Below are 20339 nucleotides of genomic sequence, written 5' to 3'. Positions count from 1 at the left end.
ACATGTTATGATGTTTAGTTTGTTGGTTCTTTAGGGTTTTATGATGACTTTGCTAGGGTTAGAAAGCTATACTTACACTGCATGAAGATTGTATGTTTGGAATTTATTTCCACGTATTTTCTTATTAAGATATAATGGGTATAATTCAATTGAAAAACTACCATTTTTTTAATTGTAAATGATTTTTTTATCACAATCTATTTCGTAAAGTATAGATGGAATTGTGATAATATATTAATTCTTCTATTGCTTTTAACTAATGCTTGTAGTACCAAAATTTATATCAACATTTGCTTATTTAGTTAATAAATTAATAACATTTGCTTTTAGGAGTGCTTCAATTTTGACACCAAGCTTTTAAATAGTTCATTGTTTGACATTACACTTTTTTGACCGCCTTTTACAGCAAATCATCGCCTTTCACCATTCATCTTTCATGATAGATCAGTACCAAAAAGTTTGCGTTTCACTCCTCTTTCTTCTCTTAAAATTGATTTTTTACGAGATTCACTCAAAATTGATGAAATTAAACAAAAAATCAATATTTTTAGGGGTTTGGAATTTCGTCTGATTTGAGGGGATTTGGGTGTTTATTCAAAATTTGAACAGTGAGAAGCATTATTTTAAGAAGACGAACAACATACCTCAAAACTAGTCTCATTAGACAATTATCACAGAAAATTTAAGCATTAGCACGTTAAACTTTTAAATTAATTTTCATCAATTTCGAGTGAATTTTGTAAAAAAAAATCAATCTTATAAGAAAAAAATTAAACACAAACATTTTAATGTCAATTTTATTGCAAAAGATGATAGTTGATATCACATGCAAAATAAATTAAAGAATTCAAGTACTTGATGTTATGTAAATCACTATTTATTAATGTGTAATAAATAATTGATTGAGTCTTTAGAAAAATATAATTTTATTAATAATAAATTTATTTTGTTAGAAATTATTTTGAGGTGGTCATTAAAATGGTTGGAGAAAAACCTTGTAACACCCTAACCCGTATCCGACCCGAATATGGGTCCGATGTGTCACATTAACTTTTCAAACTTTGACACTTAAAGAAAACAGAGAAATTTTAAACTTTATTAAAACCAAATACCTTAATTTACATAAAAGAAACCACAAAATACTAAATCAATCAGAGCATTCGTAACATACACTTTTCTTACATGCCAACACTATACACGACAAAAGACATACTTTATATGTTACTTCTGATCTGATCTTCTAGCAGTGTTGTTGTTCTTACCATCCTATTTTCGCTCTTCCTGATTCTTGGTACCTACATGTAAATCACTCACACGCTAAGTCATAGACTTAGTGAGATATGTAAATATAATAATAATGCATTCCGTATGAATATGAACATGCAATCTATCTATTCAATCATGTCATATACAATTCAATGTAAACAATAATAATATGATAACATATAACTATAACAATGCAATTACCTTTAATAACCTTTTATAGGCCCATGTACATTTTTGAGAACTCAAGGTATTCGAGTACATTGAGGTTGTGCACTATGCTGTCACCACAGCTCGTATGGGTCACACTAGGGGCTATGAAATTTGTCCCGAAGGACCTATGTATTGTATTTGTCCCGAAGGACCACTCCTTAAGAACCATATACATATTCCAATGGATCAAATCTGTCTCAAAAGACCTTGTAAATGTTCCAAAGGATACATATATGTCCCTATCAGCCGAAAATCGATCAAATATAAAAGGGGATTTGGGGCTTTTCGATGATATTTGGGGCCCTCTCCACGGAGAACAGAAGTGAGTCTCGACGAGTGGCTAGCGAGGTTTTGGTTGGAATGGGGTGATGCTCGTACTAGTACTGGCAATGACGATCATCGGTGACTGACGATAGAGATTAGGGATGGGTGTTCGAATGATTTTCTCATGATTTAGGACAAACGGCGGACAATGAGTGTGAATTGAGGATCGGGGTGTGGTCGGGAGGCGACGTCGGTGGCGATGGTGATGGCAGTGTAACCCACCGCTGATCAGAGGTGGGGTGAACTGGAGAAGAAGAAAAAAACAAAGAAGAAGAAGGGGTTAACGACAGTTAAATGCCACGCCAGCAAATGGTTACGATAGGAACCTTACTACAAACGATTAAAAGTTGGGTTACGATAGGGACCTTACTACAAACGATTAAAAGTTGGGTTACAAAAATGATAGCTCCCCTAAAAGTTAGATGACTAAATTATAAGTTTCAAAAGTTGGATAACCAAAATGCAAGCACCCTAAAAATTTAGGGATTATTTATATACTTTACCATAGATTTTTGTACTTTTAGATTTATTTTAGTGTGTTTATAGTTTAAGTGGACTTTTGATATATTTATTATTGAATATGATACTATTGATAATGTGTAGTGAAAAAAAAGTAACGATAAAAATAAGAGAAAAAAAATAAGAATAAGAAAAAATATGTATTATTTTCTCAATATGAATTCTATATAATGATTTCTTTAAATTCTATATTTATAAAGTTAAGAATTAGATACCATAATAATTTTAATCTTAATAGATATAAAAATTGTAATAATAAAATATATCAAAATTTTATTTAATGTAAAATTTTAATCATAATAAATAGCTAAAAATAACAAATATTCATAATATATTAATTTATTGATCATTTAAAATCCTTGAAGAAAGTTGAAAAAGAAAAAGAAAAAGAAAATTAACCTAAAAAAGCTCAAAGTTGTTAATTCTACATCCATAGCAAAATGGTTAACGGGTACGGGTCGGAGTCGGCGGGAAATGCTTTCTAACTCGAGAGTCGACTCGGAATAAGTAGGTAACATTAACATATCCTTCATCCAGTTCCAATCCTCTTTCCTTCCTCAACTTTTAATCCTTCTCTGTTTTATGTTTGTTTCTCTAGAAAAAAGGAAAGAAAAATGTTTCTCAGTCAAGCTCTCATTCTTCGACCTTCAGTACTCCTTCCCCCACGAAACTTTAATTCCCCAATCTCCTCCTCCAAACCCAGCTTGCCTCCCTTTTCTCTCCCCATCAAACCTCCAAAGCCCAACACCAAAACCCCCATATTTTTACCTCTAGCTTCCGTTTCTCCTTCCACGATAATACCCAACGAAAGCCCCCAAATCCAAACTCAGTCCCCATTCAACGATTCAACTCGAACACTTAAGACCCTTTTCTCCTTGGCCCTCTCCGCCACCATTATCTTGACCAAAATGATCCAGAATGTCTCCATCAAAACAATCAACCATAACCCTAACGCTCTTTTCCCCATGGGCCCGCTCTTCTTCGCTTCCTTAAAAGACCGCCCTAGTGGATACCTCAACACGCCGTTAACGGTGGTGGCGGCGGGTTTAGCTAAGTGGCTCGATATTTACAGCGGGGTTTTGATGGTCCGGGTTTTGCTCAGTTGGTTTCCGAACATTCCTTGGGACCGGCAGCCCCTCTCGGCTATTAGGGATCTTTGTGATCCATATTTGAATCTGTTTAGGAATATAATTCCCCCCATTTTCGATACCTTGGATGTTAGTCCACTTCTGGCCTTTGCCGTGTTGGGGACTCTGGGGTCGATTCTCAGTAGCAGTAGCCGAATTTATTGATTGCTCAAGCCGCGAGGAAAGTGAATAAGAGAGGATAATTCAAGTTCCATTGTTAGCTTCCTACTTTATTATTATTATTGAATGCGTTTGTCCTTGGATTATGTCATGCTATAAATTTGATATTCTGCAGATACATAGACAAATTTTGGCCGCTTTTAGAGTACCCTGTTTTTGTGTTGTTTTGATGAATTTTTATGGAGGAATGCATTATAACTGTTCTTAACATTTTTAGCATGAGAATATATATTTGGTTGTAGAGGCTCTTAAACTTATGGTTGTAGGATCGAGTCTCACGGTGGATAATTTATATTTCTGAATGTCGGAGGTCTCCCCAGAAGTTGCTCTCAACCTGACGTTGGGTGGTCAGTTAATTTATTTTCTGTTATTGGAATTTATAATAATTTGATGGTTTTGCAAATTTGAATATAAAAAAATTGCTGGTTTTAGACTAGGTAACTTGCCAATAATGAACCTATTGAGTGATCTCGACGATAAAATAGAATATTGTTCTCCCTAGATTATCTGGGTTCGAGCAGCTCTATGTGCAGGGTGTGTGTGCGTAATGATACTAATGCCATTATATCGAATTTTAGAACTTCTGCAACTGGTAAATACATTTGGACTCGAGCTAGTGAAACATTAATTCTCTTATGGAATAGCTGGCCTAATCCTATAGTTGTAATCAGGGTTAAGCATTAGGTTTTATGATCAATGAACAATAACTTGCTTTGGAGAATATGAATGCTATGATCTGGATTAGTTGATGAGTCCTGAAGAATCCAAATGTGACCATGACACCAGGGGCACCAAATTACTTAAATTCCTGCAGGCTTAATGATATTTTTCGTCCCAGGAAAATTCATTTTAGCTCTTAAACTTTTTCCCTTTTAGATAATTTTTTTAATATTTTAATAAATTTTACAATTTTTAATAATTTATATGTTTAACAAATCTATTTTTTGTCAGCTGATTTAAGAGAACAAGTTATTTTATTAAAAAAATTGAGGAAAGGTGCCTAATATCTTGGTGGTGTATGCCAGCTCTCCATATCGTCAAATTGGATTTCTGGTTGTCATATTACATACACTTCTCAATGTATTGAATTATATACCCAAGCGCTCGTCTGGTTTTTGGCTGAGGTTTTAGGATTTAATTTAATTTTTTTTAAAAAAAGAAATATTATTTGTCATCTAAGTTAAACTCGGGTAGTTTAATTAATGAATGGACCGAATTATAGTATTTTAATACTTTAAACAAGCTCCTAAGTTTTAAATATATGTATTAAAGTAATTATCGAAAATTCAGATTTAAATTCAATTCTAAATTTGAGTTGAAAAAATAAAAAAAATGAAAGTCTATTAGCAATTCTGTTAATAGTTAATGGTCGATGATTTGATTGAAATTAAATTGAGCGTTTAGTTAGTTTATTGATAAAAAAAATTTAGTTCAGTGGTCAAAGTGGAATTGAGCCAACAGTTTAATAATCTTAAGAGTAATTTATCCAAAAAGGCATAGATTAGTGAAGTAAGATTCACTTCGTTATAGACATGAATTTATTTATTGTTATTGTTATTATTATTATGAAACGAAGATTAGATTTGGAAAATTTATGTAGATTCTGAAGCATAAGACAATTTAAAAGTAAGACGTGAAAAAAGTAGATGATACGGAGCGGGGTAATTCACGTAAGATTGTTGGTCAAGTTCTGTCCAACAAATATCTCGTATATAATACATTCACATAATTGAATTTAAACAAAATATTGATTTTTAAAATAAAAATCCGAATTAACTTACTGGACTTGTAAATAAAATGGCATGTTCACCTGAGATGCTATACTTTCAAGAGGGAAAAAAGTTGGTATTAACAGTTCTAACTAAGCTTGCAATACGGTGACATAGAAATGAAGTTTTAGTTGGCATTAAATTCCGAGTTTAATCCTAAACAACTCTTCCTCTCTATGATAAATCACATAGTTAAGCTGCTCAGAGTGTATTAAATATGAATCTAAATCTAAGACAAATGGTTTGCGTTGTGCATAAAACCTCATGTCCCAGAAAATGAAAAAGAAACCAAGCTTTTTGGTGTGTCCATTTCAAAGTGGGTCAGTCAGCAAAGGAAGAATCTACATCTAATATTGACACAAGTGGGGCAGTGGAGGGACAAATTTCCACTAACCAAACAAGTTAAATGATGCTCCATTGGCCTACTGATAAGGCTCACCCAATAGAGCACATGAGGCCTAGCATCAAACCACAAATTTTACACAGGAAATCAACCAATATCACGCCAATTTTTCACAATGATCTTATACACTGAGCTGGCCAATTCAAAACATTCACGGTTTCTTTTCAACACTTCACAACAAGCTGCTCAAGCCAAAAAATGTGTTGGCTCACAGCATATATTTGGCAATCTTCATTCTTTTACATTCTTGGGGGGGGGGGGGATGGTTCATCGAGGACGATCAAGTGTATGCAGTGTTGACCATTCCAAAAGCCAATAACTTGGATGCTACAACATGCTATTTTCAAAATTATCTCCCTAATTTCATTACTTGCCTATAATAAGCATCGGTCTGTTAATGCCCAAAAGTTCACCAATTTGGCAAACAAATATTCCCTAAGCTGAAGTAAATAAACGGGAAAAAACCATAAAACTCAAACGCGAGTGTTAATTCGAAAATCCTTGGGAGAGATATACTCCCATGATCATCACAACACAGTCACAAACCCCAGTTCAAACTGTGATAATGAAACCCCATCCGCTCGAGGTTTAGACCTGACCATAAAAATGGAAGCGTAAGTCCCTTAGAGTTCTTTTTTCCCCCATCCATTTCACTCATGGAACTCATGGTATGCAATGTACAGGAAGATCCATAAAGCAACTGAAACACAATATTCAAACACACAGGTAATGAAGTGAACCAATACAGTTTTATTATTGAACATTGATCGATGTGTTCTTATCTGTCTCATCAAACTAAAGCTTCTCTACTCCAACAAAAAGAGACTCAATTTAACAACCATATGAATAACACAATGAACAAACTAACATATAAATAAAATTTTGCCGGATTTTTATCACCTGAAATCGCCATTCCCATCGCAATTTTATCTTTCCATATGGCAAACCAACCATGACAATCATCTTAAATATAGCTTCCCAAATCTTCCATTCTTCCTCAATGGCCGATGACTGCACTATATAGAATAAAGAAAGAAAACACAAGCAGAGCACACATGATGGAAGCGTGCAAATTTACAACCTGTGGGGGACATACCCCAAAATACCACTGATTTGATTGCAAAACTGATTGAGCTATTGCACCACTTCCTTTGCCCGCCTTTCTACATTTCGTTTCTCCCAAAAATTTCTTCACCATGTTCATATCGATTCTACAAGTGGTTGATTAAAATAAATAAATAAATTACAGCTATTCAATTAGCTTATATTTCAGAATGTGTTAATCAATTAAGAGTAATGGAAGTAGAATTGAACCTTGGAGATTGCATCAGATGACAACTCGACATCTCCAATCGAATGACCGGATTCAGAATGCTGAACCGCCAAGCAATCCCTCGGCGATTCGAACAACGACAACGGGAACTGCTTGAAAACAACACCGACGTCAAAATAAATAAGACCCGAGTTTGGATAGTCGACCCGAATCCCTTTAACCGGGAACCAAAGAAACAATTCTTGAGCAGAAATACCCGACAACTCCCCGATCTGCCCGTAACTCAGAGTCCCCGACACGTTCCTATCGTAATGCATCTCGCTTTCGAACTTGGTCTTGCAGGGCTGATCCAAATGAACCTCGAACCGACCCGTATCGTCAAAGTCGAAACGGGTTATTCCTTTGGGAAGAAGTCCCTTGGGCAGTCCATGGGCTTTTAGGATCCCGTAAATAGTATCCTGCTCGCCATTGACAACCATGACGAAGAAAACGAAGTGAAGAAACATGGTTGAAAAATCCGAAGGAACCATTTTTGGTGGGGGAGTTTTAGTGTTGGAGCATGAGAAGCTTTTAGAAGAGAAATTTAGGGGTAGGAATTGGGATAAGAAGAAAGGTAGAGATGTAGAAGGAGACAGAGTTGCCAGCTTGAGTACAGAGAGGATCAGGAGAATGATCAATTATTGGTAACAGGCTGCTGTAGACCTTGTTATTTCATACATCATATCATTGCCTCATATAATATAACGGTTCAATTCTATTCAAGTCCTTGTATTATACCTACAAGTTCATTTTAGTTCCTATATTATTAAAAAGAACATTTTAATATTGTACTTTTGAAAAGCAAATATTTTTGTCTAAAACGCCAAATTTATAATCAATTTGTTTAAATATTTTGGTTTTAACAGTTTTTAGGGTTTTTTTTTGAAGTCAAGCAAATGAATCCCTCTCAAAACATATAATAAATATTGAATGAATTTCTATATGAAATGTTTAAAATTTTATGGGATCTAAATGCAAAATTAATTCATATTCTAACTACAAACTCTGTTGTCTTTCACTTACAAAAATATTAAAATTGCAAGCCATACATAAACATAAATTAGCTTCTACTATCAAACAAAGAAATAACACATAAAACGTATATTTTGTATTATGTTTTGAATTTTAGTTTGTACTATTATCGCAATTAAGACAATAAAATAAGGAGGATGAGCAGTGGTGAAAGTAAAGGCCAAATTAGGTTAGAGAAGTGATTATGGCGGTCGTACAATGATGCAGGTTGAAGTGGTGAGTGATTCGAGCCGGATTATGAAACTGGCATTGAAATGGTGGTGGGTGATATGGATGTTCAATTACCCTTGAAGTTGTAAGTTGATTCGTGCTTAGGTTGTAAGATTTTAAATTTTAAGATTTAAGATTAAAAAGGATATATTATGCAAAATAAATTTTAGGGTTAGTATTATTTATTTTAAAATTTGCAGATAGATTTAAAACTAATTATTAATGAACCTAATATTCATGAATTGTTAAGGCAAAACTAAACACTGTTGTAACACTGGGAAGCACTGTACATACATATTTTTGCTTTTAAATTATAAATGTCACTCGAACATATTACTGCATAATTATTCATTCTACTGAGCCAAATGCAAGTAAATAAATAAATAAATCTCCTTCAATGCAAATAAATATTTGTTTCAAAATTATAAAATGGTGATGCTTCGTGATGAGCATGACAGCATATAAACCCAGGTTTTTGGACAACATTTTTATGGTATCCTATCTTGTTCCTTTGTCTTGTTATAATGTTGAAATGAACTCAACCTGTCCGTCACAGGTTTTATATCTTCAATTCATACATTAAACATAACCAAATGTAAAAACTTAATTTTGTTAGATAAACATTATTTTTATCATATTTTTATCATTTTTAAAAATAATATTTTTAGAATTTTATAATTAATTTTCGGAAGAGGAGATTTACTATCAAATTTGATAAAAAAAAATTGGAGGAACTTACAACGTATCAATCAATCGTGGAAAAGGAAAAGTGATACAAATATAATAGGGGTTGGATAACTTATTTTGGATTAGAATTTTTTTTTAAATTTAAAATATAAATCGACTTGTAATGAAATTTTGGATTAGATCTAAAATTTTATATATTAATTAATTTGGATCAATGTTGCGAGATTTAATATGCTGATGATCTTTTTAATTCAATTTATTTCATTTACAAATATTAAGATTTAAACATCTAATTTTACTTGAAAGATTTAATTTCACGTCACACTAATCCATCAATAATTTATTTTGATTAAAACCTTCACACTTGATCAATATTTTTGAAAAATTACCTTCTTCATCTTAAATTTTCATATCATTCAAAATCATAAATAATTTATTTAATTAAAACTTCCTCATTTCTTGAGTACTTTTCTCATTGCACACTCTACATGACAACAAACTTACATTACTGTATGCAAATGAATCCTCCTGATTCATAACTATTTCAACTCGAAGATCAAACTGCCATGGAAAAGCTCCCTAATCTGTCGGTTAAAAGAATTTGGAATCCCAACCTTTTTCCTTTTTGCCGCTTTATCTTGAAATTACTATGTAGTTAAGGACATTGATCAAATCTCCATCTTTTGTCATGAATCAATAATCCATATTCTATGATTTGTAGCAGGACTAGTTCATGGTGAGTCACTTGTCTAATTATTAGACAAATGAAAAAAAGAATGGGACCCAGAACCAGAAAAGAAGTAATTGGGCCACAAGCGCCACCGAGCTGTCTCCAATTCTAAACATGGCCTCCTGCCATTGCCATTGCCATTGCCACTTTCCCTTGTGACAAAAGCTTAAGAAATTCGGTTAACCCTTGTATTATTACAGCTCCTCAACTCCCAGGAAGAGAAAGAACCCATATTTGTCTTTACTGCAAAGAAGATAAGATACCCTAAAAACTTCTATTTTTTTATTCTTTTTGGAGTTAGAGCCCCAATGGTTCATGGGTTTCAGGTTTCTTTCTTCTTCTTCTTTGTTCTGGGATGTTTGGTGTGTGGTTCTTTGGCAGGTGACCCTTATATCTTCTATGATTGGACTGTCTCTTACCTCACAACTTCTCTTGGTGATAAACAACAGGTTCTTTCCTCCTTATCTTCTCTTGCACCTTTGTTTTTGCTTGTTGAATTGATGCACTTGTTTAAACATTTAATCTTTTTTTTCTTTATAATTTTGGTGGGAATTTTGTTAAGTTTGCTTAAAACATAAAGATTGATGAGTGTTAAAAGTTTTGGATGAATAATGCATGTTGTGAGTTATATGTTGAATTGTCTGCAGATTTCCATTCTTCTCTGCTTAATGTATGGATTGTAATTACAGGGAGTGAAATTATTGGGGTTTCTTTTAGAGTTGCAGTTAAATTATGACAAGAAAACCATCTCTAGAATCAAAATTTAAAAATTTATAGCATGTCTGCATAATAATTATTTTGAAAGTCCTTTAATGCCAATTTAATTCCGTAACCAATTACGACAATTTACCTACATTAAATAATAAATGTCATAGTGGGTTGAGTGGAACGCTTATTGCCATAGTCATACATTTATGGAGGTTGATGTGCATCTTACCTCTTTGTTTCTAGACCTTTGGTTTTCAAATGCATGGCATTTTGCCATAGTCATACATTTGAGTTTAACATGTTTTCTGCTTCTGTCTTTGATATATAGGGTGTTAAACATATTAACAGCCGTCGGCTGTTATTATGGTCAACAAGGGGGCTGCTAAGGGGTTGCTAGGGGCTTCTAAAAGGCTGGTTTTTTATTATTTTGTAATAAGGATAATTACAAAATTGAGTCATTGAACTTTAGGGTATTTTCAAAGATTAGTCCCTAAGTTTCAACTATAAATACCCTAGCTCATTTAGCTTCAAAATCATTCCAAAACATTTCTTTCTTCCTATACTAGAGAGTTTTCTTGTGAGTAGTGAGTGTTTTGTAAACACCTGTAAATTTTCTCTCTTAGTAAAAGATCTGCAGCAGCCCGGAGACGTAAACAAAATTTGCTGAACTCCGTTATTAATTTCGGGTATTATTTTTCCGCTTTTATTTCGCATTCTCACTAATCTGGTTATAGGGAAATTACTCGTACTCGGTTTATTTCCTAACAACTGGTAATCAGAGCTTTTGATTGTGAATTTTGTCAATTTTTGCGATGTTACTATTCATTATTATTCACGTGAATAGTGAATTTCGTGAATAGTAAACATTTTGTCGACGATACGAATTTATCGACAGAGGTGTTCTAATACACGGTGGTTCGCAAGAATTGTCAGAAACGATCCAAACGAAGCCATATTCGAGTGAGAGCGATGGTTGCAGACGAAGGGAAGGTGAAAATTGAAAAGTTCGATGGTGCGGACTTTGGCTTTTGGAAAATGCAGATCGAAGATTTTCTGTACCAGAAAAATCTATATCAACCCCTCTCAGGAAAGCAACCAGAGGGCATGAAGAATGAAGACTGGACTCTTCTCGACATACAAGCCCTCGGAGTTATCCGACTGACGTTATCCCGCAATGTTGCTTTCAACATAGCAAAGGAAAAGACCACGGCGGGTCTTATGGTGGCTCTCTCCAGTATGTATGAGAAGTCATCGGCCTCAAACAAAGTTCATTTGATGAGGCGATTATTCAATTTGCGGATTACGGAAGGGGCATCGGTGGCACAACACTTAAATGAACTCAACACAATTACAACTCAGATGAGTTCAGTGAAAATTGAATTCGATGATGAAGTTCGAGCTTTAATTCTTTTATCATCTTTACCAGACAGTTAGAATGCTACTGTTACAGCAGTCAGCAGTTCGTCGGGAAACAACAAATTAAAATTCGACGATGTTCGGGATCTGATACTGAGCGAAGAAATTCGACGGAGAGAATCGGGTGAAGCATCAACCTCCTCAGCCTTGCACACGGAGTCTAGAGGGAGAACTTCAGAAAGAAATTCAAATCGTGGCAGATCCAAATCCAGAACGGGAAAGAAAGATTTTACCTGTTATAATTGTGGCAAGAAGGGTCACTTTAAAAGAGATTACCGAGCACTGAAGAAAAATACCGGCGCACATGAATCTGCTAACGTGAAAGAGGAGATAGGTGATGCCATGATTCTAAGCGTCAATAGTCCGATTGAATCATGGATCTTAGATTCAGGGGCATCTTTCCACTCTACCCCATGCTAAGAAATCATGGAGAACTATGTCAGTGGTGATTTTGGGAAGATTCATCTAGCTGATGATGAAACCTTGAAGATCGTCGGAAAAGGAGACATCCGACTAAAGTTGCCAAACCAGACCACCTGGAAGCTGACAGGAGTGAGACATATTCCTAGCCTCAAAAGAAATCTGATTTCTGTAGGACAGCTTGATAGAGAAGGTTATAATACAACTTTTTCAGGCTGTTAATGGAAGATTACAAAAGGAGCACTCATCATTGCTCGTGGTAAGAAGACTGATACTCTCTATGTAACCTCAAACTTAGAAAATATCATTGCTGCAGCAGATGCTGATGGAAAATCAAACCTATGGCACTAAAGGTTTGGCCATATGAGCGAGAAAGGGATGAAAATACTTTTGTCAAAAGGGAAGCTGCCGGATCTAAAGAATGTAGATGTCGGATTATGTGAGGATTGCATCTTTGGCAAACAAAAGAAAGTCAGCTTTGCAAAGATTGGTAAGACACCCAAGGCTGAAAAGTTAGAGTTGGTTCATACTGATGTATGGGGACCATCTCCAATTCCATCTCTTTTTACAAGGAAGGTGTGGGTTTATTTTCTGAAGAAGAAATCAGAAGTCTTTGATACCTTCAGAAAATGGAAGGCTATGGTAGAAAATGAGACTGGTCTGAAAGTCAAGCGGTTGAGGTCTGACAATGGAGGAGAGTACAGAAATCGTAGATTCAGAGATTTCTGCGCAAACAATGGGATCAAGATGGAGACAACAGTTCCCATGACACCGCAGCAGAATGGCGTAGCAGAGCGCATGAATAGAACTCTGAATGAACGTGCCAGAAGCATGAGGATACATGCCAGATTGCCCAAATTTCTATGGGCTGAAGCTATCAAAACTGCAGCTTACTTGATCAACCATGGGCCCTCGGTTCCTTTGGATGGCAGAATACCAGAGGAAGTGTGGAGTAAGAAAGAAATAAACCTTTCACACTTAAGAGTGTTTGGTTGTATTTCTTATGTACACATAAACTCTGCTGAAAGAAGTAAACTTGATGCCAAGTCCAACAAATGTGTCTTTGTTGGTTATGGTGGTGATGAGTTCTGTAACCGGTTTTGGGACTACGAAAATCAAAAGATCATCAGAAGCAGAGATGTCATTTTCAATGAGAATGTGATGTACAAAGACAGATCAACCATAGAATCAAGTAGCTCAAACATCGAAGCTGAAACAAAGAAATTTGCTGAGTTCGAAGAGATTTCTGTAAATGATGTTCAGATCAATCCTGAAGCAGCTCAAGAAGAACCACGCACACCAGAACTGAGACGCTCCTCCAGAATTCCTAAACCAACCCAACGTTATTCGCCTTCTTTGCACTATTTGCTATTGACTAACAATGGTGAACCAGAATGCTATGATGAAGCAATGCAGGTGGAGGATTCAGTCAAATGGGAGTCTTCCATGAAAGATGAGATGAACTCGCTTATGTCAAATCAGACGTGGGAATTAGCTTAATTACCACCAGGCAAGAAATTTACAGGATCAAAGAAGAGCACGATGGGAGCAAACGTTACAAAGCGAGATTGGTTGTCAAAAGTTTTCAGCAAAAAGAAGGTATTGACTACAATGAAATTTTCTCTCTAGTCGTTAAACTTTCTACTATCAGACTGGTGTTGAAAATTGTAGCTACAGAGAATTTACATCTTGAGCAATTAGATGTAAAGACAGCTTTCCTTCATGGTGATTTGGAGGAAGAAATCTATATGAGGCAGCAGAAGGCTTCATAGAGGCAGACAAGAAAAACTTGGTATGCAGGTTAAAGAAGAGCTTGTATGGTTTAAAACAAGCTCCTAGACAGTGGTGCAAGAAGTTTGATAGTTTCATGGGTAACAATGGTTTTACCAGATGCTAAGCAGACCATTGTTGCTACATCAAGAGGTTCGACAATAGCTTCATTATTTTATTATTGTACGTTGATGACATGCTCGTTGCAGGCTTAGACATGCAAGAGATTATACACTTGAAGAAAAAATTGTCGAAGCAGTTTTCTATGAAGGATCTAGGCGTTGCAAAGCAGATTCTTGGGATGATGATCAAGAGAGACACAAAGTCGGAGACTTTGATGTTATCACAGGCTGAGTACATCAACAAACTACTCTCCAGGTTCAACATGCAAGATGTTAAACCAGTAAGTACACCTTTAGGTGTTCATTTCAGACTCTCCAAAGAACAGTCACCAAAGACGGAGGAAGAACGAGCACACATGGTGAAGGTGCCGTATGCCTCAGCAATTGGAAGTCTCATGTATGCCATGGTTTGTACTAGACCAGATATTGCTCATGCAGTGGGAGCTGTTAGCAGGTACATGAATAAATCCATGCAAGGTACACTGGAAGCAGTCAAATGGATCCTTAGATATATGCGGGGTACCACAAACAAAGCACTTTGTTTCAAAGGTAGAGATACAATACTAACAGGCTATGTAGATGCTGACTTAGCCGAAAATGTCGACATCAGAAGAAGCACTACAGGGTATGTCTATACTCTCGGAGGAACTGCAGTGAGTTGGGTTTCTCAACTACAGAAGATAGTTGCTCTCTCCACAACTGAAGCAGAATATATCGCTGTTACAAAAGTCAGCAAGGAGATGGTTTGGCTCCAAAGTTTCTTGGAAGAGTTGGGCAAGAAACAAGAAAACAATGTCTTGTATTGCGACAGTCAAAGTGCTATCCATCTAGCAAACAATCTGTCTTTTCATTCTAGGACGAAGCACATACAATTGAGATATCATTTTATTCGGTCTCTTCTGGAAGATGGGATTTTGAAACTTGAAAAGATTAGTGGAGCTCAAAATCCGGCAGACATGTTGACAAAGACGGTGACCACGGAAAAACTGAAGTTGTGTTCAACTTCAGTTGGCATGCTAGAATAACAAGACTAGAAAAGTTGCTGCATTGATCGAGGTGTGAAGACAGATTAAAATCAGTCTTCAAGTGGGAGATTGTTAAACATATTAGCAGCCGTCGGCTGTTATTATGTTCAACAAGGGGGCTGCTAAGGGGTTGCTAGGGGGCTGCTAAAAGGCTATTTTTTTATTATTATTTTGTAATAAGGTAATTACAAAATTGAGTCATTGAACTTTAGGGTATTTTCAAAGATTAGTCCCTAAGTTTCAACTATAAATACCCTAGCTCATTTAGCTTCAAAATCATCCCAAAACATTTCTTTCTTCCTATACTAGAGAGCTTTCTTGTGAGTAGTGAGTGTTTTGTAAACACCTGTAAATTTTCTCTCTTAGTAAAAGATCTGCAGCAGCCCGGAGACGTAAGCAAAAAATTGGTTGAACTCCGTTATCAATTTCGGGTATTATTTTTTCGCTTTTATTTCGCATTCTCACTAATCTGGTTATAGGGAAATTACTCGTACTCGGTTTATTTCCTAACATAGGGAGCCTTAGTTTTTGGTAGTTATTGTCAATAATGTCGGAATCTTGCCTGTTCAGAACTTCGAATCATGCTACGAGTTATGACCTATATATGTGTATATAAATTAAAACCAGTAATCCAGGTGATAGGGATCAATGGGTAGTTTCCTGGACCAATCCTCAACATCACTACAAATTGGAATGTTGTTGTCAATGTCAAGAATGATCTAGATGAGCCGCTTTTGCTAACATGGTACGATTCAGGACCGAATAAAGGAGAAAAATATCAAAAAAGGAACAGAAAAAATGTGATAGTAATCTTAATATTCGTTTATTCTAATGTAGGAATGGTATACAACATAGGAAAAACTCTTGGCAAGATGGCGTTTCAGGGACTAATTGTCCTATTCCTGCTGGTTGGAACTGGACGTACGAGTTTCAGGTCAAAGATCAGATAGGGAGTTTCTTTTACTTCCCTTCCTTAAACTTCCAAAGAGCTGCAGGCGGCTACGGAGGAATCATTATAAACAACAGAGATGTCATTCCGCTACCATTTGAGATGCCTGATGGTGATATTACTATCTTTATTAGTGACTGGTATACCAAGAGTCATAAGGTCTGCAAAATATTTTTATTTTTTCTCAATGCTTCTGGTGTCTGTCAGCTAATCTTGTTTACCTTTTCTCCGGCACTAAAAGATTTCTTGTGGAAAAACAGGGATTAAGGAAAGATGTCGAGAAAGGAGTTGACCTTGGTGTTCCCGATGGTATCCTAATGAATGGATTGGGTCCGTACCGTTATGATCAGGCCCTTGTTAATGACGGTATTGTTTACCAGATCATAAATGTCGAACCAGGTACATAAATACTTGGTTAGCTGCTGTTAAGGCTCTTGGAACATTATCTTGCTTGGAGGAATAAACTTGTTTTGTTATCATTCGTATTCATATTCATCTTCCATATTCTTTTTCTAGCTAGTCCCTGGTTATGTGTTTCACTTCTACATACTTCCATGATGGATGATAGAAGATAGATGATATTCGTTATATTAGACATTTAAATCTAAGTATCAGTTATAGCCATATTTTTATATTTAATTTGAAAATGGAAAAACATACCGCTTTAGGGTCCACAATGTTGGGATTTCAACTAGCTTAAATTTCAGAATCCAAAACCATAACCTACTTCTCGTTGAGACTGAAGGATCGTACACAGTTCAGCAAAACTACTCGAACATGGATATTCATGTGGGCCAATCATACTCATTCTTGGTTACCATGGATCAGAATGCTAGCAGTGATTATTACATTGTAGCCAGTCCTCGGTTTGTCAACTCCTCTGATTGGGCTAAACTTAACGGTGTCTCTGTCTTGCACTACTCTAACTCTCAGGGACTTGCTACAGGTCCTCTTCCCGATCCTCCTAATGATTACGGCACATATTTCTCAATGAATCAAGCACGATCGATAAGGTTTTAGCTCATCTATTATCTTTTTATTTGAGCTGCTATAAAGAATGCATGCTTTAGAAAATCTCGTTTAAAATATATAGTAGTAGGAAATATCACTTTATCTTAGTCTTCCTGGTGCATTTATAGGTGGAATGTCTCTCTGCTGGTGCTGCACGCCCTAATCCGCAAGGATCTTTCAAGTATGGCGACATTACTGTGACAGACTTGTATGTGATCCTCAATAGGCCTGCTGAGTTTATAGATGGAAAAAGCCGTACGACCCTTAATGGTATTTCATACTTACCACCCTCAACACCTTTAAAGCTTGCTCAGCAGTTCAAGATACCTGGGGTATACAAGCTTGATTTTCCTAATAAACCGATGAACAGACCACCCAAACTCGATGTGTCTCTAATTAATGGCACTTTCAAAGGTTTTATAGAAATAATCTTTCAGAACAATGACACCAGAGTTCAAAGTTACCATCTGGATGGCTATGCATTCTTTGTTTTAGGGTGAGCTTTTAGCTTCTGATATCTTTCTTTATCCGTGGATGCCGGGGATACATGAAATTGACAATTTTCCTGCTCTTTCGTAGTATGGATTTCGGGGTATGGACGGAGAATAGCAGAGGCACGTACAACAAATGGGATGGCGTTGCACGCTCTACTACACAGGTATATCCCTACCTTGTGATCTTGATCTCAAATGCTTTCAAATGAAATTGCTTGGCAAAAAGCTTAAGAAGAAAGCACAAATTCAATGGAACTTGCAGAACAATTTTATATGTTCAAAATATCATGTATGGACAACCACTTCTAACTTATACCTGGTTGCAGGTCTTTCCTGGAGCCTGGACAGCAATTTTAGTTTCTCTCGACAATGCAGTCATCTGGAATCTCCGTACTCAGAATCTCGATTCATGGTATCTAGGCCAAGAAGCTTATGTAAGTGTTGTGAATCCCGAGGTTGATAATTCGGAGGTTCCGTTACCAGAAAATTCTATATATTGTGGAATCCTATTGTCGTTACAGAAGTAAGATATCAAAGCAACGCAGTTTAGTTGCTTCTGTAATTTTGCTTTATCTTTCCTTCGTATTGTTGTTAACATCTCTAATTTTCCTTGTCCTGCAGGGATCAGGCTCAGAGAGTTAATTTCTCAGGCGCAACATCGATTTCCAATTCAAGTAAAAAAGTAGTCATCATGTTAATCATAGTCTTAATTGGACGTTCATTCAGGTAAACATGGTGTGGGGGAAAAGAATGAAGCAAGCTCCATGATTTGGTGAATCAATCAGCAATTCAAAGTTTCTGTCACTGGCAAATAGTAGATCAGAGACCAATGAGATGGCTTTTCCTTGGTTGGAGAGAAAATTTATGGTCAGAGGAGTAGCATTCGGTATTGTTTCCTGTAAAGTCTTGTATAGTTTTTGGTGAACTTGGTATCATTCCACATTGTGTAAGAACTGTATGTTATGCCATTGAAATAAGTACAATGTAGAAGTTTTTGAATAGTTGACCGTAAAGGAAATTGTACGTGTTATGCAAACTGAGAATGCCGGCTTTTTGTTCTTTGAGTAAATGACACGCGAGGTACATTCTCAAACCTCAAAACTCTGATGTTAATATGAGCCCTGAATGCTTTATCGACATCTTTGTTGTTCAACAAGTTGATGGCAAGCTTTAGACCCTGAGCTACCAGGGACAAGAAAATGAAGAAACTGAAGGAGAGAACCTCCAAGATAAGGAGTTGTTTAACTACATCAATGTCGGTGTCCCAGGGGGCTCATTCTCAAGGCTTTCCTGGCCTGGGGTTGTTAGAGAAAGGCTGACGAAGACGGAAAAGAGGGAGTTGACATTGAATAGACTGTCCAAGGCTGTAACTTGAATGCTTGTTATTAATGACGAAGAAGTGGATGATGTTTAAGTCATTCTTCTGGGGTTACCGTAGTTGGTGCGATTGTCTTTCGGGTGCTGATCGGATCTGGAAAATAGATGAATTTAGTGTCAATGATCTTAAAGGCAAAACAGAAAGTTTCCAATGAAAATGAGGGGACATTAAAACATTATTCATTCTTTACTGATGTGAAAACACTTATGTTGATAGTATTTAGAGCTTAAAAAGGCAATCAATTTCAGTTGATAGTATTTTAGTTTTGGCCTTCACATACTTTCAGCACAGTAGAGCTAAATGGGAAAAGAAGAAAAAAGGAAAACACTTATGGATACAATCTTAGCAGGTAGAAGGGGGAAACAAGAATATAGAAGGAACATAAGAGAGAATGCGTGCACACTGACCTTGCATGCATAAAAGAGAAACAAAATGAAAGGATATTTCTAATAATGAAGGTCCAATACCAATCAATTAGGGGAAACGGATCTAGATTCTTTATGTTTTAGGTGTTGGTGATAGTTAAACAAGGTACAAAAGCCTCCGTGTCCAAGCTTTAAACCAAGATGATTGCAGATAGGGGTCATGCTATTCAATTGTAGGAACCTACTCGTCAATTCTCACCAAAGAACTTTAACTTTTAAGTAGTCAAATCATTAGATTTAGTTTAACCAGAACGTTTAACTAATCGATGCTTAACACTAGTAAACCTAAAAGTTCAGAATCAATAAACCAATTCTCAAGCAACAATAAACACTGTAAAACATGGTTTCAGGTGCTATTACCCACTTAACTCAATCACAAGCTCAACACCAATTCAAGATGATCACATTCTGTTTTCCCTTTTTATTTTGTTGAAGAAAATAAAGTGGTGCATAAATGATCAAAAAAGAAGAATCAAGGGCTTGAAATCTGCGAGTCCCTTTACCATTGAAGGGGGTAAAACTCCCTTGGAGAAAACGGGGCTAAAGAAAGAGATGAAACAAATTAAGGCATTTACTACCGTGTTTACCAGTATGAGATTTGAGAATGAAACACTACAAGGATGGGAGGTTTCTTGATCATGTTGCCTTGTAAGAAAGCAGACACAAAGGAGCCTAAAAATAAATAATCATGACAAACAAGAACCATTGGATTTCCATTCCCACTTTCAGAAAATCATGGAGAGAGAGAGTGCAAACTATCTTTAATTTTGCAAAGGAAGCCGCAGCCTTTAGTTCGAAGAAGGATACCAGAACCGGTTCTAGTTCAAGTATTTCCTCCTCGCTAGCTGATAG

The 20339-nt window shown here is 36.0% G+C and overlaps 2 protein-coding genes and 1 pseudogene across 2 annotated transcripts; 2 read left to right on the top strand and 1 right to left on the bottom strand.

Annotated features, from left to right (window-relative positions):
* Positions 1 to 2898: 2898 nt before the first annotated feature.
* Positions 2899 to 3851, top strand: LOC120114033 (ylmG homolog protein 1-2, chloroplastic-like). The gene has a single exon (XM_039135067.1). It carries the CDS (start codon positions 2934 to 2936, stop codon positions 3609 to 3611), a length of 678 nt encoding a protein of 225 aa, XP_038990998.1. The 5' UTR covers positions 2899 to 2933; the 3' UTR covers positions 3612 to 3851.
* A 2682-nt stretch (positions 3852 to 6533) lies between these two features.
* LOC120114034 lies at positions 6534 to 7709 on the bottom strand. The gene is made up of 2 exons (XM_039135068.1): positions 7113 to 7709; positions 6534 to 7009 (listed from the first exon to the last, which is right to left on the bottom strand). Exons 1-2 carry the CDS (start codon positions 7599 to 7601, stop codon positions 6962 to 6964), a joined length of 537 nt encoding a protein of 178 aa, XP_038990999.1. The 5' UTR covers positions 7602 to 7709; the 3' UTR covers positions 6534 to 6961.
* Positions 7710 to 9723: 2014 nt separating this feature from the next.
* On the top strand, positions 9724 to 19255 carry LOC120114032 (annotated as a pseudogene).
* Positions 19256 to 20339: the final 1084 nt, after the last annotated feature.

This window comes from Hibiscus syriacus, unplaced genomic scaffold (genome assembly GCF_006381635.1).
Source record: "Hibiscus syriacus cultivar Baekdansim isolate YM2019G1 unplaced genomic scaffold, ASM638163v2 tig00110216_pilon, whole genome shotgun sequence".
Classification (NCBI taxonomy): domain Eukaryota; kingdom Viridiplantae; phylum Streptophyta; class Magnoliopsida; order Malvales; family Malvaceae; genus Hibiscus; species Hibiscus syriacus.
Note: the sequence above shows the minus strand (reverse complement) of the source record. Positions and strands in the feature narration are given on the sequence as shown.